The 26621-nt window shown below is 40.0% G+C and overlaps 1 protein-coding gene across 1 annotated transcript in view; it reads left to right on the forward strand.

The window, feature by feature from the left end:
- The window catches only part of LOC146332578 (protein kinase C-binding protein NELL1-like), a 381691-nt gene that overhangs the window by 127977 nt on the left and 227093 nt on the right, over positions 1-26621 (forward strand). Inside the window, exons 6-10 of the mRNA XM_084732249.1 lie at positions 640-712; positions 1274-1356; positions 12564-12698; positions 16024-16126; positions 18814-18887. Of these exons, the coding sequence (XP_084588375.1) occupies positions 640-712; positions 1274-1356; positions 12564-12698; positions 16024-16126; positions 18814-18887 (468 nt within the window). The remainder of the gene's footprint in view (positions 1-639; positions 713-1273; positions 1357-12563; positions 12699-16023; positions 16127-18813; positions 18888-26621) is intronic.

A 26621-nucleotide genomic window follows, 5' to 3' on the forward strand; every position in this document is an offset into this window, starting at 1 on the left:
TCCAATCTAAATGTGTCCCGGCGCATCCACTTGACAGTGTATGGACACCTGCAGCAAAACTTATGCTTGTATGGAAAGTCTCTGAACTTCACAAGCACCTACAGCAGCTGATTAGCAGACTTTAAAAGAGAGGAGAGAAGTGAGATGTTACCTCACACTCAAATTATTTAAAAGGAAATGGCATCTTCAAAGTTGTTACAGTAAGTTTCACACAGAATGAAAGATTCGCAAATACTTTTCAACCTATATTTAAGTGAATACTGTGCAAAGAAGATATATTTAATGCTGAAAACTGAAAAAGCAGGGACGTCTTTGAAAAAGATGTTGTCTGGATGGCAGCATATGTCGCTCCAAAACCTGTATGCGCCTTTTAGCATTAATGCGGCCTTCACAAATGTGACACATATCCATGCTGCAGGTGCTAACGGACCCCCGTACTATCACAGACGCTGGCAGATGAAGCTAGCATTAGCAACAATCTGGGTGTGCCTTCTCCTCTTAAGCTCAGTCCATGATATCTAAAAAACAGTTTGGAAAAGTGTGCTGACAAGTCCACATTTCAGACTTGGAAACAGACATTGGACGCAAAGAAATATCCCATTCTCATTCTCTCTTTGTCTTTTCCCTCTGTGTTTCCAGGGCGTTATCCAGGACGTGAGGTTGATTTTCGCTCCCAACGGCTACATTACACAGTGTCCTAACCTTAACCGCAGTAAGTATCATGATCACACAGCCATACGTAGTGTCCCGAACTCACTTTTAGAGTAATAGGAGAAAAGAAGAGTACTCACCGGTACTGTTTGCCATTATAACGATGGGCTGTAATGAGCTTTATGCATCAGCTGGCAGTGACCTCTCCTCGCTGATCACAAACACGGATCTTCCTTTCCTCCAGCAGTCTTCATTTGCTGTAATTCAGATTCGGTGCAGCCTCCCCTCTCCCCGCCTTGTTTCTCCATCTGTTTACTGTCAAACAGATTAAGACACGAGGCCACCGCTGTGCCACTGTCTCAGCCACTGATCAATAAGGCATGTAATCACACCTTGTCGCTTTATTATTGATACTAACACCCGCCACAAGCCTAAGACAAAGAGCAAACAGATGTGTGAGGCTTCCCCTTTTGTTTGTTGCTGGCACCGTGTGCCATGTCCAAATAATCAGGCAAATGAGTTTCTTATGTACTTTTTTTTTTTCCTCTTATCTAAACGCTTTCCTCTTCTCTTGTCTTCTCCTCTTCTTTTCTGTTTTGGTGCTTTCTTTTCCTCCGTCGAGCCTGCCCGACCTGCAGTGATTTCCTGAGCCTGGTGCAAGGCATCATGGACCTTCAGGAGCTGCTGGCCAAGATGACCCTTAAGGTAAGAACAAACGAAGGACCTCCACACTCTTAGAAATAGGGGTTTCGAAAGGGGTTTCTTCCCGAAAAGCTGAGGTTCTACCCAGAACCATTTGCCTCTTTATTTATCTATTTTTTTTTTTTTAAGAAAGGCTTTGTCAAATGTTCTTTGTAAGACTGAGGGTTCCATAAAGAACCTTTTCATCCAAAGAACCCTTTTGAAAGAAAGAGTTCTTCAAGGATTGTTGAAATTCTTGAGGAACTCTTGCCAAGGGTTCTTTGTGCCATGTTATAAAAGGATGGGTTCTAGATAAAACCCTTAGAATGTGTAAAGGTTCTCGGTAGGAACCACTAGGGTGCATTCTAGACTGGGATATAAAAAGGTTCTAGATAGGACAATTGGAATATGACAGGGTTCTCAGTGGTTCCCCACAGGTGGGTTACAGATGAAACCCCTAAGATATAATATAGTTCTTGGTATAACCTCTTGGATGGGTTCTAGATAAAACCCCTGGAATATAACAAGGTTCTCAGCAGAACCCCCTGGGTGGGTTGTTGTTGCCACCCTTATAAGATGGAAAACCTCTTAATAGAACCCCCACAGACGGTTCTGGGTGGAACCATTGCAACATAGATGGGCTCTCTGAATCTAGAATCTCTCATAGGGCGTTCTGGGTGGAACCTTTCACAGATGGTTCAAGGTATAACCATTTATGTTGGATTGTACGTAGAACTCTTTAAAAAGGTGCCAAGTGAAACCTTTATAAAAGGGTCTACCGGGAGCCAAAAAAAGGGTTCTCCTATGAGGACAAGCCGAAAGAACCATTTATGGTTGAAGTCAGCACCTTTATGTCTAAATAGTGTAGCACAGAAACCACCACCGGCAGCTCACTAGACTGTAGAACAACTTAGGAGAACGTATAATACACTGCAGAACTTGGTTCATTAGTGTCATAAATGTTTCGGAGACTTTACAGACAAAAGAAAAACACAGAATATGCAAAATGTTGGCAGTCATGTCAGTAAAAGGCTGTTAAATAAAAGCATCCAGTTAAAAGATCCACTAATACCTTCCCCAGCCTGACAAACAAAAAAATAAATAACTGAAAATGAATAAATAACTTCCGTCTCCACTACAGCCGGAGACAGCAGAATCCTTTGATTCTGTTGCTGCCTTCACTGAAGCCTATTGTTCTTTCTCCTCTGAAGTAAATATCTCATTTTTGTTTAATTTCAACAAGACGGTGCCCAAAAAAAGATACAAGTTATTGTTGGGGAAACAAAAAACAAAACGAACACGCACCTTAATCTGTCTTTAGAAAATACGATTACTCTGTCAGTTATTATTGTGAGCGTGTATTGAAGTGGTTTTAGATGACTCACAAAAAACCCACAAAAGATATTAATGCGCATGTAAGTGGGAACAGCAAACAGACAATTACTTTGTCCCAGAAGGTCCCAATTTATTTTTTTTGTTACGTTTTTTTTTTTTTTTTGGTAATTTGAATCGCCCAAGATTATAGTAATGAAACAGTTGAACAGTTATAACTTTGGATGGTGCATTATAACAAAGGCAGGAAATGTGCATGCATTAAAGAAAATGTAAAGTACTTGATTATCATTAAAAGTACTGACAGTGAAGAAGAGGCGAGCAGGACTGAATGAATCAACTCAAGGTCCACTTACTCACTTGTTTTGAAGCTTATCAGCAGATTGAGTTTGCAGAATTGGTGTGGAACAGAAACCTGAAAGGCCTTGAGTTGTGACTGTTTTGTCAAAAGAGATTTTTGCAGTTGATTGAAAACCTTAACCTCAAGTTTGGAGAGATTTGTGCTTTCTTATCAGCTGCAGGAGGACAGGAAGCAGGGTAGGATCAAAGATTTTATATTATATAAGTAGGGTTGGAAGGGTTACTTTAAAATGGATTCTGATACAGTTACTGATTACCTGTTAAAAAAGTTTTTTCCCCTGAAATGTGATGTAGGGAAAACATCCTTTCTCAGTTTTCCTCGCTTCTCATTAAGGTGTGCCACAGCGAGGAAATCTTCCCACCAGTAAATAAACTTGTGACGTGTTGCAAATCACACCAGTTGTTTTTACAAGAAAAGGTATCTGTTGATGGCACTCGGTATCTGTAACATTAGGAGCCCTTTTAACATTACACCCTGAGCTCTTCCCCTTACTTTGAACCAATCACATGCTTAGAAAGTTGGTTCGTTATAAAGTTTTGAGTTGCCGGGTCTATCAAACATCCCCCACACTAAAGTCAACAGCTAATGTCAAGTACGTGCCAACTGTGATGCTGGCACCTTGTTAAGGGTTGCTTTGTTTGGGCAAGTAAGCCTTAGTTTTGACAAATTAGCACCAGCTAACACCTTCATGGTAATGCATTTAACAACAGAATACCTACTCTGTGTGTAGAGTGTGTGTCTATCCACACCCCACAACTGTTTGGCAGTGCTGTGACTCTCTGTAATTGCCCCTCCAGCAGATTTCACTCTGTACAACCATATCTAGTTATCATACAACCTCACGTCAGGCTGTGATTAGCCTATGACAGGGGCCTTCAGCATTTTTCAGCCCATGGGCCCCTTAGCTGATAGGAAGACAGAGCAGGGACCTTCCTACTACAAATACTGCATTAAATATTTTCGTGTCTTCCCTTGTTTGTGTTTACCTGTACCTGCTAAGTCCACAGCAGTTGAATTGTATTGTACTGTCGGTGGTTTCTGATGCTGAGGGAATGTCAGACTCTTGCTCGGAAAGACACAAACGATCCATTGTGGTTCACAAGAGTGTCTGTTCACCAGGGTAATAATACAGCTAAATATGTTTCAATAGCACTAACTGATTTAGTAGGTCAGCTTGCTCACTTGATTGCATGAGGGGTTATGGGTAGCCTTTTGTGAATGTTATGTATATTTTTACAAAACTAGGTTCACGATGATGTGCATTTTCAGACACATTTTAACTTAAAAAAAACAATCAACAATTATTTGGTGCCCCCCCCCCGCAGTAATTCTGGTGGTCATGGACTCCCTGTTGAGGACCCTACAGTATTACGTTTGAAATCTGACTCCTGATGCTCTGCTGCTGCACGCAAGCAGATAATTGTAGTGACCATCGTCCCACTAAGTGTTGATAACACGCTTAGACAGTGGGGGTGGTGGGCAAGTAACGTAATTGGTGCATGCCCAAACACCGTGTAACACTGATAACACCTATTACCTCAGCAAGCCAGCTTCTCATGTTTTTCCTGATTAATGATTTGGACTTCGATTACGTGCCGGCCGCCACATAGATTTCAGCTTGTAAGACATTCCCAATTATCTTACTTAAATAGGGACCTTTACTTATTGAAATCATGATATATTTCACAATTTATCACAGTGTAAAATGTATTGACCAGTTATCAGCAGCTACATCTTTGTTAGCACGTGCAGGGGTGGGACAATAACAGCTGTATATATGTTGTTAAAATTTTATGTTTATTTTCCTGCTGCTGAGGTTATGTTTTTTTGGGTAACACACACACAGGGTTCAGGGTTCAGAGAGGTGGGAAATGGTGATGTGCACTCTGCCCTGGAGCTGTGGGGGAGAGCTTAAACCATTTATAAGACTAAACATCTGCATAATTATGTGTGTGGGCGTGTGTATGATTGCCTCTGTGTGTGTGTGTGTGTGTGTGTGTGTGTGTGTGTGTGTGTGTGTGTGTGTGTGTGTGTGTGTGTGTGTGTGTGTGTGTATGTGATTGAGTGTGTGCTTCTTTGTGCATGAGTGAGTCCTTTCAGGTGGGAGTGAATGAAGCAAGGACATCTCAGCAGGTGGATGGGCTATAGAATAATTTTCAGTGTAAATAAGGTTGAAATGAAGAACATTATACCACCACTGTGTGTCAACGCTTCCTCTTTCACATGAACACACCTCGACCTTTTGCCACCCGACCTCATTGCTCATACGATTCGCAGCAGGGCGGATGCAGTCAGCTCCAGCGCTAAATGGCCTCTGCAGAGAATAGAGGAATTCAGCATGAAGTGAATAATTGCACGGTCCTGAGTGTGCAATATGTGGAGTGTCAAGGCGAGGTGAGATGAGCTGTGTGTGGATCAGCACAGCAGCATTTGCATGTCTTATACCTGAACGGTTGTGAGAAGAAGCACAAGCATGTGGTTATACCAGAGTAGTGGTGTCGGAGTAGCTTCATTCTGGTGCCACAACATGCTCTCATAGAAATAGGGGTTCCAAAAGGGTTTCTCCTGAAGGGCTGAGGTTCTACTCAGAGCAATTTGCTTCTTAAGAAACAAGGGCTCTTTGTAAAACTAGGAACTCTATTCATTCAAAGAACCCTTTTTAGAAGAAAGCGTTCTTCAAGGACTGTTGAAATCTACCTAGTATAACCCTCTGGGTTTGCCCTAGATGAAGACCCTGGAATATATAAAGGTTCACAGTAGAACCCCCTCAGTGGGTTCTAAATAACTTTTTTGCAATATAAAAGGGTTCTTGGTAGAATCCCCTGGGCGTACTGTAGATGAAACTCATGGAACATAAAGGTGTTTGCAGCAGAACTCCTAAATTGTGTTCTAAATATAACCCTTGGAACATAAATGTGTTCTCGGCAGAGACCCCTTAGTGGGTTCTAGATAAAACCACTGGAATATAAAAGGGTTTTGGTAGAACTCCCCTGGGTATATTCCTGTTAACAGCCTTATAAGGTGGAAGGGTTCAGGATAGAACCCCTAGAGAGGGTCCTCGAAGAAGAGTTCTTCAAGGATTGTTGAGATCCATGAAGAACTCTGAAGAACTTTCATCAACAGTTCTTTGTATCATGATATAAAAAGGTGGGTTCTAAATAAAACCCTTGAAATATAAATGGGTTATTGGCAGACAACCCTGAAGTAGTTATAAAAGGAATATAAAAGGATTTTCGGTAGAACTCCCTGGATGAGTTCTAGATAAAACCCTTGGAATATAAAGGGGTTCTCGGTAGAGCCCCATGGATGAGTTCTAGATAAAACCCTTGAGATATAAAACGGTTTGTGGTAGAACCTCCCGTGTGAATTCTCTTTAGCACCCTTAGAAAGTGAAAATGTTCTAAATCGAACCCCCAGAGAGGGTTCTGGGTGGAACCATTGTGCCATAGAGGGGTTCTCTTTTCAAACCTCTCATAGGGGGATTAAGGTGAACCCCTTTACAGATGGTTCTATATATAACCCTTTATTTTTGGGTTCTAGGTTGAACTCTCTGAAAGGGCTCTGCTTGCAACCTTTAGAAAAGGTTCTACCAGGAACCAAAAAGGCTTCTCCTATGGGGACAAGCCAAAGAATTATGGTTCTAGATATCACCTTTATTTTGTGTGTGGAGAGTCAATACAGACACTCTTCAGTGTTATTTTTCCTGTTTGAAGGGTCAGTTCACCCCAATTACAAAAAAATAAATGTTTTCTCACCTACCCGTGTAGACTAATAATCAGGCTTCTCAGCTATCTGTTGCTCAGATTTCTGCCCATTTTGCAGTTGACAATGTAGGAATTTCGATTTTGGTGGTCACAGCTTTGTAAAATTACATTTTCACAATCAACAGTAGCATCTCCTTCAAGCACTGGAGTCCCTGTTACTCTGAATCATCCACAGACTTCTCAGAAACAGTCCAAATAAAAACAGTTGAGAGCGAGGTTAGAGACGGACACCGTGTCTCAAAACTCTGAAGATAAAACCCAAACTGTCTGCATGGCGACATACTGCTACAAAAAACTGGTTATCATGGGTGAACTGACCCATTAATACTTTTATATTGTGAAGTGAAAGTCCAGTGAAAGTCATCTGCGAATTTTGTGATTTTTAAGATTTAAATAATCTCCTATCTTTATGTAGCTGAGCTGCTAGATGTTCCGAGCCCCGTGAAAACGGCTCTCTTGGGCCATATCTCAAAAAATGAATGGTCACAAAAGGTTTTTTATAAGTTAATGAAAAGCTGGCATTTTGGAGACACATGGTCTTCACAGCAGAGCAGGATTTAAGTAAGCCATTGATGTACACTTTGCTTGGGATAGCTGTCTGAATAAATGATGCATTACTTGTTAAATATTCTCCTCCACTGCTGCTGCACTGGATTCCCTTGTGTGTAAGCCATGAAAGCAGCTTTGAGTCTATCCAGTGTTCTTAGTGAAAACAGAGAATTCGAGGTCCATGTGTCAGCTGTATAAATGTTTGTTATACTGCAGGATAGCTAGGTTGATTCCAGTATATTACTTCCTTAGTAACTCTGTGTGCACTTCCAATAGCAAATCCAGGAGGGATGCTTTCTCTTCTTGCTTTGCATTGGACTTGGAGACAAATTTATTTGTATACTTTAAGGAGACATGCACTGTCTGACATAATACATGTCGCTTTGATGGAGATGTTTCACAGGTCCCTACAATGGATGGACCCGATGAGTGTCCATATTCAGAGATACGAAATCTAATTCCACTGTTATGCAGATGATACATGAATTTACCTGCCTTTGAATCGTAACAATGTTCAAACTATGATGCTGTAAATACCTGTTATATAATATCTCAAAAAGAAGTCAATATTAACTATTGATATCACACTGGACATAAACCCCAGTCACAGCGGTGAAAGTCCTGTGTTTCTTTGACCCATCCACCTTTCTGGTGTTTCTCACTCTTTGCACTACGTTACAACAACAACACATTAAAGCATAACAGCAGAGGGATGCCTCCACAGTTGATGCTACAGGGGTATCTATAGTGTCTTAGTTTGAAGCAAAAGGGCACTAACCAAGCTGCTGTATTTGATGTTATGATTTTCTTTTTATGGTTTTTATGTCCTTATTGTTCTTGTTGTGTTTTATTGTTTTGCTCTTTATTGTTTATATGTTTTTATTGCGTTGGTCTTTACATTTTTACTGTGTTGCTTTTATGGTTTTTGCTATATATTGATTTACATCACTTTTAACACTGTCTTTGTGTTTGAATGTGTAGGATTGGATTTGCAGGTAGTGAGTGCAAAGTTAGCCAAAATTAGAATGAAGAGTTATGATAGTAAAATTTGATTCATACTTTTCTGTAAATGTGTTATAGTGTATCTATGATGCACATGACATAGCTGCAGTAGATCCACTGTAAGCTAACTTGCACTTTCTTAAAATGATTTGATGCGTTAGTCTGGTGTTGCGGTATCAGCAGGTGAAATCCAACACTGAAGAACAATTTAAAATCTACATCATAGATGTCCACGCCGGGACTGCAGTTAACCTCTTGTGCAAGATAGAAATCCTGCCTAAGATGCAGTTTCCCTTTCATTCACTAATATGCTTATGTAGACAAGAGTTTATGCCCAACCATGTTGCAAATGAAGTATCTGCACTGACTTTGGGCAGAGAAGGATTCACTCGTGTTGTAAACCCAAACACAACATTACCATCACTTGCATTTTAACATTCATTGATCTGTTAAGTCTCCAAACTTACTATTGAGTTCTGGAGTCTCAGCGTGTGTTTGTTTCATTGTTTACAGCTAAGATATGATAATTACTTGATGGCAGACATCCCAGATCTGGATTACAAACAAAATCTAATTGCTTGTTGGCCCAAGACTGAGAATTTCATGAAAATTCCCTCATACATGTTTGACATGTCCCCCAAACATGCAGGCAAATGAAAAGGATTAAATTTTCTTTTGCCCTTCTTCGTTTCGACTCTGTCTTCAGCTATTATTTTATTATTTCACACATGCCTTTCTGCCTCATGTATCAACCATAGGAGATACATGCCTATTAGCCTCTGACTCCTTTGTGCAGTATCACTGTGCCATTTGATGCTCACGGTGTACAGAAAAGGTATTCCTCTGTGGTGCCTCTAGGCAGCCTCCCAGCCTTTGAAATTGCATTTCAAACATTTTGTTTAGGGCTTTGACAGGACACATCTTTATCGCTCACAGCTCACACAGCTCTCCTCCAGCCAGCCGGGACTTCTCTAAATGAAGCAAAAAGCCTCGGTGACATCCAGCATTTTTCTTTTTTACTGAGAAGCCTCTATCATTTCGCGGCGAGTCCTCTCTCTCTGACACCGTGGCCTGGGCAGGTCTCAGAGGAGCAGACGGGGTGGAGGCAGAGCAGCCTTGAGTGTCTTAAGTGGACCTACAATTTCTGAGTTGACCTACGCTTCTTAGATCAATTGCACCTTTTTGAATTCCCCCACCTTCCCACCTTTGAAGCTGGACTCTGATTGTTTATATGCGAGTCAGTCAGTACTTGTACTTTATAAATTCTCAACATATATAGTGTGACCCGGCAGCTCCTACTCAAGGCTGTAAGTGAGCTTTTGAATGATAAAGTGGGCGACACAACAAAACACTACATAAGTGTGAAGATTATACATAAATATAAACTGAGCCTTGACTGGTGCTGATTCTCAATAGGAAAACAAAATATTTATTATTGATTTACATGATACTCGAAACAAACTATCCAATCACATCTGAGTTGGAATCAGAGGTACTTTATTGATCTCCAGGGGAAATGATAGATCCATTCAAGATTATATCTTAAATAATATGTGCATTATACCACAATATATGTATAAAAAAAGAAAATAAATGTGTAGCGATATGTACGCAACAGAGAGTCCACATATACGGTGTCAAAAAACAGTAATGATGAGAATGTGGTAGATAAATAAGTCTGTTAAAATGCAAGAATATTATGAATAAGGTTGGTTGAAATGTACAGTATAAAGAGATAAATGCCAGTGTAAACCAGTATATTACACTGGTGAATTATCATCATTGCACAGTTGAATTATTGCACAAAATTATTGCAGTGTTCAGTATTGTGCAGCTGAAGATACAAATGTTAAATAAATAAAGCACAGATTTTCAGTACTCATTCCACTACTGACGAGTGAATCCCACCTGCGCTGCAGCATTTTAATTAAAACCCAAGTCAGTTTAATCATTCAAACCAAAGTTGAATATTAGTTTAATTATCCTAAAATACAGTACAGGCCAGAATGAATCAGCCCCAGATCAAAATGATGAGTAACAAAAGCCCATCAGTAGAACATCACCAATATATCCTCCTGCAATTACATTTAATTTAATGTTTGCTGGCAGGTCCTTTTCTGCTGAATTTCACGACAGACTCTTTTTGCCCATTAAAGATTGAAAAACATCATAAAAGCTGATTAGGTTGACTCCTTTCTTTAATCTTCTCCAGGGACCGACTCATTCATTTAGCTCTTTTTAAAGGAGAATACAGCCATAGTGAACTTTTTAAACTCCGTTTTTTTTAAACTGACAGTTTAAATTTGTTAAGTTTCTCAACAGAAGAAACATTATGAGAAACATCTAATGCAACTCCAACATGTTTTTATCAACCAAATGAGGAATAAGAGTGAATGAACTCGTAAGTCAACTCAAAATGTTGACTGACGACATATTGAATTTGTTTTCCTACAATATCCAATACAATACAACATCCATTCATAACAGCTACAGCATGACTAGCATTTTTATGGTTATACTTATAAGGTTGCACTTGGTTGAGCTTAGGGAAAGATCGTGGTCTTGGTTTTATATAGAAAAGGTCAATCCTGACATTTAAACTGAAACCCCTAACCCTTAAAAGAGCAATATGTAGCAGTTGCAAAAATGAGTACAGTGGTAATAGTGGAGAGTTGGAGACATAGACTGTATATTAAATAGGTTGAATCCCTACTTATTATACAGTCTTTGGTTGAAGCGAGTTGTTTCCCTTCGCCCTCTCCTCACCAGAAACGAGGAGGCTCAGGCAGGCTGCAGGAGCACCGCAGAAGCGCAGGAAACTAACAGTAATATGCAACGACAAGGCCCCCTTGATCAGCTGTTTATAACTGTCAATTGTCTGTCAATTGTCTGTCAATGTAATGTAATGTAATGTATTTAAGCCCGTTATCCGGAAAACAAAAGCCCACGACTCTGAAAATACAGTAAACAAATCTGGACTTTCATTTATGTGACTGCCTGCCTCACTGCCTGCCAGACTCCATTAACATGATGCTCAATTTAACTGTTATAAACAACTAGTCCCTCTACGAAATAAGTAATGATTTCTTATGACATTCAAACAGATACTTACTCATTTGGCATTACAATCAGCACTAATTTGAACTCTAATTAATATGAATCAGGCAAACAAAAACAGTCATTCCAGCCCAGATTAGGACATCACAGCTGTAGCGTTGTTGTCAGAGCATTTCAGTTTAGCATGCGTCCTTAATCTCTGATGATGTATCATAGACATTCTATGGTTTATCTATTATCTATCTATCACAATAGATGTATTACAGATTGTTCCTTTAAACTGTGGGCTTTCATTGCTTGCGCCAGACAGAATATTCAGGTTGCAAACCACACTGTCCAGTGTTGAAGTCCTGCAGTTTGTGCGTCCTTCATCACAAAAATGTAACACCTTCTTCACTGGACAAAAATGTTGTCTGTGAACGTAGAGGTAAAACATGCAGAAATAATGTTTCTTACTAAACATGTTTTGCAAATCAAGTAAGTAAAACTTTATTTATAGCACCTTTTAAAACACAAGTTACAAAGTGCTTTGCACCAACATCAATGGAGGCAAATGAAACACAAAGCACACAGCACATACAAGGTAAAACATTTCAAGAAAACAAATGCATAGCAGAGAATATAAACAACGTAATGCACATATGACCAACAGAAGACATACTCAGCTGATCTAATGTGTAGAATATGAACATGCTTTCAAAGAGTCAGTGTTGTTTAATCCTGATTCGAAGTTAATCCTGGCTGGTGCATCCCACCTTCTCTGCCCCTCCATGTGACACTGCCTCTTGACACTGTTGTCAGTCAAGGATGCATCACTTCTGTCGAGAGACGACAGTGGAGAGTGTTGAGCATGAAATCAGCCGAAGAAGAAGGGCTGATCAGTGTGAAGGAATAAAAGAAGGGTGATGCAGGATCGGGGCTGTCAGTCCTGTCTGTCATTTCTCAGTAGATTATAGCCTGAGGTCCGGAGCCTGAGCTGAATGATGATCACTTATTATTCTATGTGCCCTTCTAATGAGTGGCTCCCAGCGGAGCAGCTCTCTGTGAAAACCGGTCGGGGCGCACCAGAGGGCAGGAAGGGGGCGGGGTGAGGGGTGAAGGGTTGCCCCTGTGTACACGCACTCAGACTTCTGATCGAGTTCTGGCAATTCTGTGCTCATCCTCAGCTGAACTACGCCGAGTCCAGGCTGACCCAGCTGGAGGGCTGTCACTGTGAGAGGACCTGCAGCGCCAACGGCCTGGTCTACCGGGACAAGGAGCTGTGGGTGGAGCCTGAGAACTGCAGGAACTGTGCATGTAAGGTGAGTGTCACCCCCAAACTCTAAAATCAAAGCATGAAGAACCGGCTTTCAATGATCAGACTATAAAAAACAAATCTCCATCAAATCAAGTACTTTAATCTATTTTTGGGCTCTGAAAGTATCCTTTCTTCCTTTCTATCCTTTCTTCAAACAAGTGAAAAAAAAAATCCAACACTGTAAGAAGATTGTTTCAACCTGAATTCTACAGAAATATCATGAGGGGAAGCAACTTAAATCTAAGTTTCTGTAGTCCCCTTGTTATTTTCCCTTCTAGCTTTAAAGAGACAGTTCACCCCAAAATCAAAAAGACATAGTTTTCCACTTACATGTGGTTTTATTTATTAAGGGCGGGAGAAAAAATTGTTTCTCTCAAATACTATGATTCGTGTTTTTAATGATTCCTGAAGCAATGTTTTGATTGCTGAATAGATCATTCTTTCTATAAATAGAGAACACTTAGTCATTTAGCTTCATGCTAACACATAATGGGAATACCCATTAATGTGCTATTGGAAATTAGCATGGCTTAACATAAAACAGCATCTTTGCTCTTACTTTCAGTTATATATTTTATGCTCTATGGAAAGAAACAGCTGCTGACTTCACATTGCTAGCTCACTCGCTTTGCCACAGGGTCAAAACTTGTTAATTTAAAGGCTCTTTGTGCTGTGTGCAGTTTCAGGAGCTCTACTTACTTTAGTCTAACATCTCATTTTATTTTTTTCATGGCACTAGCTTATTGAGCAGGAACAGCTTAAGTTTACTTCAAAAAGTATTTCATTTATTACTTTTATCAGCAGTATTGCAATGATTTTGCTGAACTAAAACTCAGAGACTGGCTGACATGCTATACAACCTCAAGAAGTGTATGATTTGACTTATTTCAATGGTCAAGTGTTAAAAAAAGTATAAGAAAATCACAATAAATTATAATACTGAATCACAATAACCTTAGTCCTACTATCCAGTGATGTGGTTTTAGTCTGAGTTGTTGAGTTTTGGAGATAGAGACAGACAGCCCTAGAAATATTTGCCTTCTCTTGCCTCCTTGGTTTGCGGTGCTCAAGGCACCAAAAGGATAAAAAAAATACAAAAACTCCAGAAATCATGACCCTGTTACTCAAGATAATCCACCACAGACCTTGTTTTGAATGGTTTCATGTAGCAGCTATTTTCCTTCTACAGGACTACACCTGTCAACCGTATCACTATGCTCAGCTCAGAGGTGCTAAAATGACCTTTTATTGAATTCCTTCAATATCTTCACACATATATTATATGAGTCTGGACAGGCATGGATGTAAACTGCAAACTGTGAACTTAGCAGCTCCACTGGAGCGGTTAGGTTTGAGGTGCGCTTAGCCCCAGCCACTCTAGAGAGGCTGCTCAGACTGTGCTTGAACTGGGCAGCTTCCAAGTGTCGATGAGTGTAACCGTGTGATTAATGTAATCGGGGCGTTCCTGCAAAAGAGAGACTTCCTCTCAATGAACTTTCCCTGAATAAATAAAGACAGGCGTGAGAGTCTTGAGCCAAGTATGTTTGAAGGTTATGATCTGTGAACACTGAGGCCAGCAAGACACCCCAACAGTATTAGATTCTGTATCAGCTTGTTTCAGCTCTGCACTGAAGCTATATAATGTTTTCACTGAGTGAAATATTCAAACCTTGGACGCCATGTTTGATTTTTAGGCCTCTGTCCCAGCAACAGCTGTGTTTGAAGGCGTTACGTTTTTGGCTTGTCCATCTGCCCCATTCTTCTGATAATAATATCTCAAGAACACCTTTAGGGACAGTCTTCGAACTTGGCACAAACATCCACTTACACTCGAGGATGAACTGATTAGATTTTGGTCAAGGTCACTGTGACCTCATGTCCATCCCATTCTTGTGAGTGCCATATTTCAAAAACACCTTTGCAGAATTTCTACACATTTGGCACAGATGTCCACCTCAGAGTCACAGTGACCTCACAAAACACGCTTTTGGTCCATAACTCAAGAATTTATTTGCTACTTCTGACAAAATTTCAGAGGATAAAATGAGGTCAAAGGTCAATTTCACTTTCATTTTAATGTTCAGTCCTCTGAACTCTGTAAAAAATAGTCTTTCTGAAGATTGCAACTTGACTGGTTGGAGGAGGCTGTAATTCTAGTTACAAATAGTCTTAAAACAAGTTTATTTCTATTAAAATCAGGTTGAAATGATCTCATCAGATGCAGATCTTTCAACAGAAAATAAGATGTTTGAGAGTTAGTAAGACTGATCATGTGTAATTAAAGAAAAATAGTCTTAGTCAAGGGTAAACCAAAAAGGAAAATGACAAGATTATTACAAAATAACCTCTTGAATACTTTCAGCACCACAGATTGATGATGCATTACAGCACAGCATCTGTGGGTGTATTTTTCTTTAATGGAAAGTCACTGCAGCCCCTTATTTCCTGCCCTCTCAACATTTAGCTTCCTTAACTCATCTTCCCATCAGACCTCCCTTTCTCCCAGCCCCTGCATCGTCTCTCCCCCTGCCTCCTGCCCGCCCCCTAATAAGTGCCCCCTAATAAGCGTTCCTGCCTGCACTCACACATAGGAGCCAGACTTTGAAATTTGTTGAATCAGGCCATCCTGGGCCCCGGGGGAATTAGACTTGCTGCATCATTGCACATCAAGCACAGGGTGGAGTTTAGTCGGTCTGATTTCCTCCTGCGGACATGCCATTAACTGATAACCGCGGCGTCCTGGGGGAACCATTTCCGATGACTCATGAAATGAAGAGGCGCTCGCAGAGAGAGATATCAGCCTCAAAAATGAAGGCAGTCCTTCAGGGCCTGAATAACTACCTGCTATCAGTAGGCTGCTCAGTTTCACTATCCACCATCCAGCTCTCGATGATGAATCTGTTATCTGATTGTATGACATTATAATTCCTTTTTTTCTTTAATGCGTAAATATGATAGCTCTCAGTTTCAGATTGCAGTCCCGAAGGTAGGATTCTGAACAGTGCTGGGCTGGTTTGCAAGGAGCATTAGTCATTCAGAGTTTGGCTGTACAGTAAGCTGCATTGGATGAAAACATGTAACACATGTAGTGTGATATACTGTAAGTTTACTGTTAGGGAACAGGGAGCGTTTGTTTCCAGATAAACAGATAAAATTCCTTGAGTCCTTGTGCATAGGTAAATTGATACATGGAGGGAAGTAGGAGACATTTTCATGTCGATTTTTTGGCAGTGCCACAGGCAGAAGCTGTATTTTCACAAGAAGATTTGATGTTAACATGTTTTTGTTCAAAAAAAACAAAACAAAACATAGTGATAATTTTCTTCCAGAACGGCGTGGTGGAGTGTCGCAGGATTTTCTGTCCTCCAGCAAACTGCTCAGAGGACTCGCTGCCCGTGCATGTTGATGGGACTTGCTGCAAGAAATGCAGACGTAAGTATCAGCAGCAGAAGGAATTTTCATCTCCCCTTTGCTCATTACAAAAATACCTTTCACGCCAACGCAAACAGGCTCGGGTCAAATTAACCGCTGACATCGATTCTCACTTGTTTTTCTGCCAAGCCATATAAATAGATGATGATATGAATTGGTTTAAAAAGGACAGTCATTATTAGAACACATGCAAAAACAGAAATTCTGTCCCCAATAATTTCAGTGATGAAAGGGTTGAGATGCATCTGCTTCTCCTCGTGCATGAGCTGAATCAGAATGAATACGCTTGTAAAATACCAAGGCTGTACAGTGTCCTGACAGTTTAAAAGAAGGTGGGATTGACCTCACATTAAAGAAGTATTGATTATTGATATTCATTTTAAATGGACGGTGAAGTAGACTTAGGATAGAGACAACAGAGCTTGAGGGATGCTGCATAGCTGCCTGTCAGGGAAAGGACACTAAAACGATATAATGACCAGCTAGAGTCCAGCTAGTTTACAATCTACTCTAGTAATAAAGGTATCAAAGTCATTTCCTATTACACAACACAGGGTCGCACAAAAAAATGAGAGTTGTGGTTCCTTTTTGCTACACACACTTACAACATACAGTATATCTAGATAACTGATGAAATTAAGAATAGTAAATGATATTATAAATAGAAACAGATATATTTCTGCAGTGCATTTTTTACATTTCCATCATCTTGAATGTAAAATGCAGCAACAACATAGTGATGATAATATGGTGAGCATCTTCACATAAAAAGTCCAACTTTTGGGAAACATTGTCCATCAACTTGACTGTTTGAGCATTAGCATAATCCGAACCCCTCCAAAAAATGTCAGATTAAAAGAGGAAAGTAAAGATGTTTGAAGGAGCTAAAAACCTTGGATTTGGATTATTTCTAGATTTTGAGTAATGTAATTGAAAACATGAAAGAGTACACTGGAGACAGATCTTTTAAAACAAATTATGTAGCTTAAGCATTAACTTTAACTTACACTAATCAGCTACAGCTGGTAAAATCTGCTAGCTGTCATTTCAGCCAACAAATTTGACAGTCGTCTGCAAGAAATGAAAATAGCTTTTGTTTACTTCTGCTCCAAATGAAAGACCCATTGTCTGTGTATAGATTTTGAGGGACAGGTCTATAGAGTGCTGCAGGGATGATGTATTTTCTTAGGTGAACTTGGAAATCTTCACTGCTCTGCCTCCCTCCACAATGTTATTTGAACCATAAATGTAATCACCAGATGTAAAAAACTAACATTAGGCTATAAATAAACTACTACGTGACTAGTTCAGTATGATGACATTTATCTATAGTCTCATGAAGCTGCTTGTCAGCATGTAAGCTTCAGAATTCAAGAGTTTTCACTTACTCACGTATTTTTTGTCGCAGAACATATTGTGAAAATCTCTTAAGCTTGCTTTAACCACAGCCCTTATTTTGAAATCTCAACTCATTTCCAGGTTTTAGGACTCATTCCTGCAGCATTTTAAATCTGCCACCTTTAATAACTGTTAATTGTGGGCTACCTGTGCCGTGCCAAGAGTGGAAAGCTTATGGATCGTAGCCACCGTGAAACTCAATTGTCAGATTGTGGGACACGCTAGTTAGCCTGCTAGCTTATGTGACCCTGTCTAATCAATTAGCAGTCCTTCCTGCTTTCTGCCTAATCACGCTGACATTTCTGACCACACTTAAGACTTTAAGCAGCAATACGTGGATGTATTAAACACTGGATACTGGATGCAGAGACGGTGCCTATTGAGTCCAATGACAGTGGCAGAAAGTTTTACAAATATAAATCTTCCATGAACTAAAAAAATAGCTAAAAAATAAGCATTGCTTTTTTTTTGTTTGTTTGTTTTTGAATGCAGCTTCTTTGCGCTACAGTATTTCATGCATCCAGCAGCACTGTAGATACAAACAAGTGGTCTGTTGCTTGTGGCTTCTATTCTGCTGACACTATGAAACCAGAGCAAACTATCTTGGAGAGCAAAGATCACAGTCGCCTGATTTTCACGGAAGCTGAAATGGAAGCACTATTTCTAGTATAAAGCACACAGGGGTCTGGTAACTGCTCACAGACCCACGGACAACTGTGTCTGTCTTGCTATACTGCGGAAAAAAAAAAAAAACCCACCAAATCCCAGAAGTATAGTTCATCTTTGAATAATTCCAGCCCTCCTCTGCATCCCCTCCATCCCTACGCTCGCTCCGGCTTCCTCCTCTTCCTCCCCTGCGAACATCAGAGGTCTGGCACAGACGAACGAGGGAGCAGCGCTCCAGAGCTGCGACTGAGCGCTCCACAGTCCTGCACCCTGGAGAGGAGAAAAGCAGGACTTCATATCATATGCTTCATTTTCTATTTCTGCTATCGCCAGAGGAATATGCACAAGGGTCTCCTCTGTTGTATTCTTAATGCGCTGTTACACTTCCTCTCCGCTTATGCACACTAGCCAAGAACAACTTTGTTTCTAACGGAATTAACTATGCAGAACTTGAGGCTGCAAACTTTTTTTTTTTTCTGCTGGCAATTTCAAAAGCATTTTTTGTTCATTTTGAAAGTACCACACGAGGTGATATTAGCTGAGGTATTATTCTATTTCTGGTCATAGTTACTGTAGTAATAGAGCGTTACTGAAACTCTTATGTTCTGTTTTTCTGCCCACAGCGAAATGCACCTACATGGGCCAGACCTTTTCTGAAGGCCAGCGCTTTTTATCCAGGAGCTGCAGGGAATGCAAGGTAACGCTTGTTTCTGTTTTGCGCACTTCTTTCTCCAGCGTTTGGCTTCTTGCTCTTCAGCCGAATCGCTGTTCAGCACTTCTCCTTCAGCTTAAATGTGTAATGATCTTGTGTGGTGGTCTGTTCGGTGTGTTATTCAATTAGCCAGCAGGCCTTATTAGTTTTCCCTCCCTCCCCCAATCTGTTCAATCTGCCTTTTTTTTCTTCCCTCTAATGGTGAGATAGCCAGGTAATTAGAATAATGTATGAACACAGCAACACAAAGCCCTGATTTGAATTGGAGCTTCATCACTGCATGGATTATAATTAAAGTCATTATTCCAGTTCAGCATAGAACAGAGGTGAGCTTTCTTCAATGAGAAGCCATTTATCTTTAAAGACACTATTTTAAGGAGAAAATTAGCGTTTTATGCGTGTAATTGCTTACAAAGGGCCACACAGTGGATTCCTGGACTCATTATTAGCCCTCAGACACCTCGAAACATCATTATATTGTTTGTAAGCTTTGTTTTCAGCAATTACAGCCATCCTTTACTCTGGGATGTGAGCGCTGCTAAATGACCAATTTGTGGACGGATTATTTTTAGCTGCAGCCTGAAATATTTTTATTTTGAGGCTTTTAGGGGTCTTTAGTTTCGGCGTTAAGGTCCTTGATGGCCCATAAATCTCAGCTGTTTTTCAGCACGCTTGTGTGAGTGTGATTGTGTCACCCGTTCTTAGGAATTGGGACAAATCATGTCCAACCAGACAGAGACCCTTTAAAAATCATCAATCAATCAATACTCTAATTCAGATGTTTTTGGTGAACATTTATTCTGTAAGGATTTATACAGATATAAATATCTGTAATTATGAAATGTTTTGATTTGCTTTGTTTTTCAAAATTTCTAAACTTACTCAGTGCCAGAACACGTCCTTGTCCCAGACAAAAATTCACAATTTCAAACGATTTAAAAATGTATTAAAAGCCTTCAAAATCTAAAACTAACAATACCTACTGAGAACATTGGTATAAAAGTGTGCTATTATGGTCAACTTTGTTTTAAAATTAATTTGTTGTGTCCCAGATTTCTGTCCAATCTGTCAGTTTTTTTTTGTTTTTTTTTTTATTTACAAAAACACAATTTAATTAGGCATAAAAAGGGTTAGCTATATCCAAAGCTCCCCTGTCTCACTTCCTGGTTTGAAAAAAGGCGGGAATACTGCTCAAGAATTGCTAGACTTTCTACTTTTTTCTTTTTTGACTAATTCATTGAATAATATTGTCATCAGATGTGTCTCTGTAACCGGTGGACTCTAGCACTGTCTGTGTTGTGTTGCGATGGAAACGCCCAGACCACGAATATCTTCAAAGACGATCTCTGTTTATTTCTGACAGCAAGTAAATAACAAAATCCTCCATCAATTGGGACCATATAACTTGAGTCACTCTCCCATGGAGCACAACAGGCAAAAGGGCAGTGGGCCATGTTGCATTCAATATAGTACATCAAAACAGAAAATAAAAAGAATCCTCTGTCAATTGCGACCATACAACTCGAGCCCCTGAACAAATCAAATGACACAGGACTATGTTAGCATATTAGACAATAAGTTTAAGCTGAAAAGTAAACTTATGAATGTAGTTTAACAGCTCTAAAACATGGAAATTACATGGAGTACAACAACAAAAGGGAAGAGGTAAGGCAGAGGAACCCTGAAAGTGAACATAGTGGTAGAGGCATATTGACCGTGGAGGTCTAAGCATGTCAGGTTATAACAACTTAAACTGACTGTGTTACTCATATTACTGCTGTATAATTGACTTTGTTAGATCTCACCCATAACATGTCAACTCAGTAGCCCTTCTAAATCAAAGATAAATAAGGTTCTGATGTGGTTGAAAAAACTGTATTTTGATTAGCACTCAGCAACTTTAAAGAATTACATGTCTACTCACTACAACTGGGTTATGAAGTGAGAAAACATTTCATCAACTCTGAGATTTTCCATCTGACGGAGTTGGTGTTTAATAAAAAATTAAATCAGGCGGCTGGCCCATTGCAAGGTTTGGAGTTTGATCTTTTAAAATATATTTTCCCAGTATAATTGAAGAGTAAAAAAATCAAAGCCCCCTCATAATACAGTTTTGTCCCAGTTTTTAAGAATGAGTGTTATATTTATATCCGTGTGGTTTGTACATGCAAGATTTAGAGGAATGTCTCTGTGAGTACTGATTCGCTCTGTAACCTTCCCTCCACAGACCATCCCTCTCTGTCCTCTCACCGTCACAGCAGGAGAGGTGGGAAGTGGGGAAAAATGAATATATGCATTGACATATGGGGGGGAATAAGCAAGAGGCATGAGAGAGAAACAGGGGGCCACATTAGTCAATTTATGGATGATGTGTGAAGCGAAACAGATTATTCTGGGCCACAGTTAAAGCCTTCAGTGTTAATTTAAAGGTCCGTGTTGGTTGTTGGTGGTGTGCCGTCTCTATGGATAAGTAACACTCAGCAATTCAGAATAATTGTCAGCTTGATTTCATGCATCGCATTGAGTCTCCTCTCTATATGAGGCAGGCTTTAGTGTGGAAAACAGACATGGGAAAAAAAGGATTTTTTAATTTGTTTTTACAGCCTGTGTCTTATTTTGATTCTTATGATCATCATTTCAGTATGCGATGACATTTTCTTATGTTTTGTAGAGACACTAGGACTGGCTATTCTGCTTGACAGCTTCAAAATATCCAAATTTCAGCCTCCTGCAAGAGAGTCAGATGCACAACACAACCAACCACTACACCATATCTTTACACAGTATTTCCTGCACTGGCACTAGACATTGTCATTGCATGTACAACAGATTGCATGTAACAGGATTGCATAATCGAGGTCAAATATATATATACAAACATAATATTATCAGGATTACAGTTTAAAAATACATTTTGAAATTGAGAATGATAATGCACGCATATTACAACACCACACCATACCATATTGAGGTTATCCAAAAGTATAATGGAAAGTAATCAAGCTACATTACTTAATATTGTGATAGTTTAGGCTTAGGTTAATAGTACATTTTTAAATAGGTGATCAGTAATTTATTGGAATACTTTTTTATACTAACCCTCCTAAGCCTGGCTGTAAAATGACTCAATATGAACATATGTCCAACATGTTTTGGTCCCACACTACAGTAGTTTTAAAATCATCACACATCAGGAGAAACTTCTCAGATTATCTTGTCTCTAATCTCAAACACCACACACTACACACTACACTACACACTTGATTTGAAAATAATGCCACACCACAAACTACAGGATATAATCAGAATTAAGAGGGAGCACGATCTCACGTGATTTCATGAAAAACCTGATCTGGTGTGTGTTCATGTGGAAGCAGATGTGGACAGTGGAGACAGACGTAGCAGAACAACTCGCTGTAGTTAGGGGGGAAAAAAAATAAATAAAAGCAGTAGTTTAATGATGAGTCTTGATGAGAAAGGGGATTTTGGGAGAAGGGAAGGGGAGAAGTGGTGAGATTTTAATAGTTTTATTATCTATCAGCAGTAGTATGCTTGCTAACGTTAGCCACAGGGGCTAGAATTTACCATTGCTTGGCAACACCTCTCTTTCACCTCTGCACTGATGTAATCATCCAGTTTTAAAGTCATAAACATTTTCAAAATGATCTAGTTGGCTCTGATGAGTCTAAGAGTGAATCGTGGTGTTAAGATTGGATCTTACATTACGGGATAATCTGTGCCAGTCTGAGATCCGGCCCAGATTTCTTCTCCGCTACTCTGGAGGGGTGAATCTGAAGAACACCGTACCAGAACTCCTGCAGTTTGAGGCCAGCATTACTAACATTTGTGATGACATAGCTTAGCTAAATACTCAATTCTGATTGGTCAATTACGGCATTCTGGTCTGTTATTTCTGTATAGCATACCGTTTCTATGTCTCACAGATGCTGTTGCTATGAAGAACAGGCCGCTGCTATGGACACAGTCCTGATCTTAGACTCTGGAGGAGACCTAATAAGGGATTATGTACAGGATGATTCACCTCGGGGTCCTTCATCACCCTGTTGGGATTATTTTCTCAATAATGACCTGCTCGCTGTGCATTATCCCTTAAATATCACCACCGAATAAATGGTCTGGTGAATACAGCACTTTGTCTAAAACCTGTCTACTAATGGACTCCAGGGTACGGCAGAGTTTCTGCATCCCCACATCTCAAAAATAAAACGAAACCAATTAAATAGACATAACTGTAATGAAAGTAATACCTAAATTAAAGCTGTATTTTCAGTTATTTTCAGAGTGGCTTTTGAGGCTCTTTGAGTAACCTGAATGCCTTTATCTGCAGCCTGCATTAACGGGCTGATTTCATCAAGTAACGGCTATTAAGTGGCTGGCTGCTGCTGGCAAATTGCAGCTTGCCAGGAAAAGATGGGAGACTTGCTGGGTTTTTTTTCCCTCTGAGAATGAAAACCATTCCTTGTGTCCAGATGTAGAATAGCATCTCATCAAGTTTATAGTGTTTTCACCACAGCAAAGTGGAGATACCTGGTGTTTTGTGAGAAATAATGTTAAAAATAAACAGGCCCCAAACACGAGTGATGGGTACAGTGGAGTTACAGTTGCTAGGAGCTGTTTTTTTAAGTAGCAGAGTTCCTCATATCTGCCTCTGTTGTTCTTGCCTGTTCATTTCCCCTCCACCTCTGCTGTTGTATCTTCTCAGATGCTCAGATAGTGAGTGAACAGCTGTGGTAAATTTTAGATGACAAAGAAATACAGTGGTTGGTCTGTTCTACCACACCGATGTCAGTTAGTTAGTCTGGTTGAATCAAACACTGAAGCTGTTAGTCCTTTGGTGCAGTTTGTTTGGGTTGGTGTGAACACCGGACTTGAACTATGTTGTGGGCAAAGGTTGGGCAATGTGTTGAAAATTTTCCAACTGGCCAGCATCAGCCCATCAATTGGCAACGGCGATTGGTGACATATTTGCCCACCTGTCATTCTACAGACAATTATGTTAGCAAAATAAAAGAACAAATATTGCCCAAAAAATCTGAATTTAAAAGTCTCCCATCACCCGACTCTGTTGTGCGACGAACAACTAACTCTCTGGTCCACCACAAAGACGTGGTCTCAGAACGCTGTCAATGAAGGGACTCCCTCAAAACTTCAACCGGGGGCGATGCCTTACGTTCTGCGTCACACAGAGTGATGTGTGGCTGATGTGTGTTCTTGTTGTCTCACATGGGGTCATCTCAATACTTTTTTGATGAGCTTTTTGTGATCATCTGTTTAGATAAACTTAGATTTGTATTCTTTGTTATGGCATGGCTCAACTACTTGGCCAGATGACTAGACTGAAATACTAGACGTAGTGTTTGCCTCAAAAGATGCCCAGCCCAAACGGGCCTAGAAGGCAGACCATCAATTCCTATATAGCTGTGAGACCGAATATGGGAGAACATGAATAGCATATTTTGTATGGCTACTTGATGTGCATTAAATTGTATTTGTGTGTTCGGAGCACTGACTGACAGCGAAATTTCATCAGGTGCAGCTATGTTGTTTTATGGCGTCTCAGTGCGTCCCAGAAGCAGCTCTCCGCTCCTCTCCACTTCAAACACGCGCTGGGTATATTTTTGACGGATGCTGCGTCAATCAGCGAAGAGCTGATCGAACAGGCAGGAAGTCAGACGCAAAAAAATACAGGGCGAATCCAGTTAATTTTCAAAATAAAAGACCCTGTGCAGAGTCATGATCATAAAGAAGAGAAACAATTTAACTACATAGCCTGCTTATCCATGGTAGGAGCACAAAGCACAAGGAAGGAGGACCTAATCAACAAAGCCTGAGCAAGTAAATCATAATCAGGTGGGCAAAATGCTCTGCTGCTGAAATGCTTCTGAAACACTGCTGGTGAGGTTTGCAGCCGGGTGGAGGACGGATCAGAACCGTGGCACAAACATGCCATGAATCAGCCGGTGAGACAGTGAAGGAGCTCATCGAAGTGTGCACTGCTGACTCCTGCAAAACAACACCCATCCGGGTGAAATACCACATTTTAACAGAGTAATCACAGAGTAATTAGTCCAATATTTCCTTCTACTTTTAGCGTGAGAAAAATATTTGTCTGTCTCGTATGAACTAGGCTCTCACTTTATTTGTTTCCTGTTTGGTGTGGGACAAGCTACATACGGTGGTTTTATAAAAGCTTTTTTGTCAAAAACAGTTGCTTTCTGCTGCTGGAAACTGCATTAACTAAAACAGTAAGTTCACCGAGGCTAAAATGTTCTATGCTGCTGTAAATTGAGTGGTAATTCTCTGTGCATTCATCACTACAAGTGACACCTGTTACATTAGATGAAGTCAAACGACTTTGTTACTATCGGTTGCAAAAATTCAGCTTTAACTTATTAAGTGAAAGGCAGATTAATTGATGATGAAAAGGTGTCAATAGTTAATGAGAAACTGATGTGACTGATAAAAGGCTCACTGCGCGGAGCAACTTTAAAAGATGACGTGATGAAACGGTTAATATGGTTGCTGGAAAAGCGTGACATTGAAGGAAGTTGTGAAGGAGAAATCTCAGAGATTTAAGTCGATACTTCAGACCTTGAGAGGCATGACAGGGACCACCAGAGCTCTCACATACCAGCCGGGCTGCTGCTGCTGCTGCTGTGTGTCTGCTATTTGTTTTGAAGGCCCAGGGGAAGATGACACCAAGCTCTATCTACCCTTGTTTCCCTTCTTTGGTGGCGCATATCTGCATCTTGCCTGCTATCTGAATTCCTGCCCTCCGCGTGAATGTGAGCAGCATGTTCAGCCTTTACATTCTGCCTTCTCTGTTGTCATGGCAGCCTCATTCAGTCAGGAATATCTTAAAATATGCAGTTTTTTTTTTAAACATCTGAAAACATCCTTTTAACTGTCGACGTGGTTTAATACATTTCAAAAGAGGTGTCAGTCACACCTTTTGTGATCTTCAAATTATTAGGTTTAGACTGGCAAAATGTAGGTCTGCTCACAAGCCTTTGAGGTCAGAGCACTTTGGAAACATTTATTAAACCTAAAATAATAAACAATTTCATTTAGCTTGATACTCAGGGTTGTAAAATATGAATATTTGACATTTCGAACATTTTCTGTATAGAATTAAAGACCTTCAAATAGTGATTGACTAATTTATCTTCGGACAACAAAGAGCCAGCTCTCAGAGACAGGTCATTATGAGACTAACTGCAGCCACAATCACTATGTCTAACATTGAATGTCACATTATTATGCAAGAAAACTAAAAACAGTTTTTAGAGGCTGTTTTAGACTTTTGATTGAAGTAAAACATTACTGTAGTGTCATTATGTTGTTTTGTTACTGGTTTCCATTGGTGATGTCCCAATCAAATTTTTTAAATATTGGATATCTACCAGTAACTAGTCCAATCCAACACACACTGTATATTTATTTAAGTCTTGATCTTGTTTGTTTCTGACACATTAAAACTAAAACTGTTCTCTTCCTAATCTGACATATCTTATTTTTCACAGCCAACCTATATGATGTAGATGAGAATGGGACATTTTTCTTAAATTGATCTCTAATGTGATGCAATCAGAGAGTCAGAGCAGCGGTTCCTAAACTTTTTCTGGAATCCCCTCTTTCAGAAGCTGAAAAAAAAAAGTTCACGCAGCCAAAGTTGCATATAGTGACAGCTGAGCAGTG

Source organism: Lutjanus erythropterus, chromosome 1 (assembly GCF_056507025.1).
Source record: "Lutjanus erythropterus isolate fLutEry1 chromosome 1, fLutEry1.hap2, whole genome shotgun sequence".
NCBI classification, from domain to species: domain Eukaryota; kingdom Metazoa; phylum Chordata; class Actinopteri; order Lutjaniformes; family Lutjanidae; genus Lutjanus; species Lutjanus erythropterus.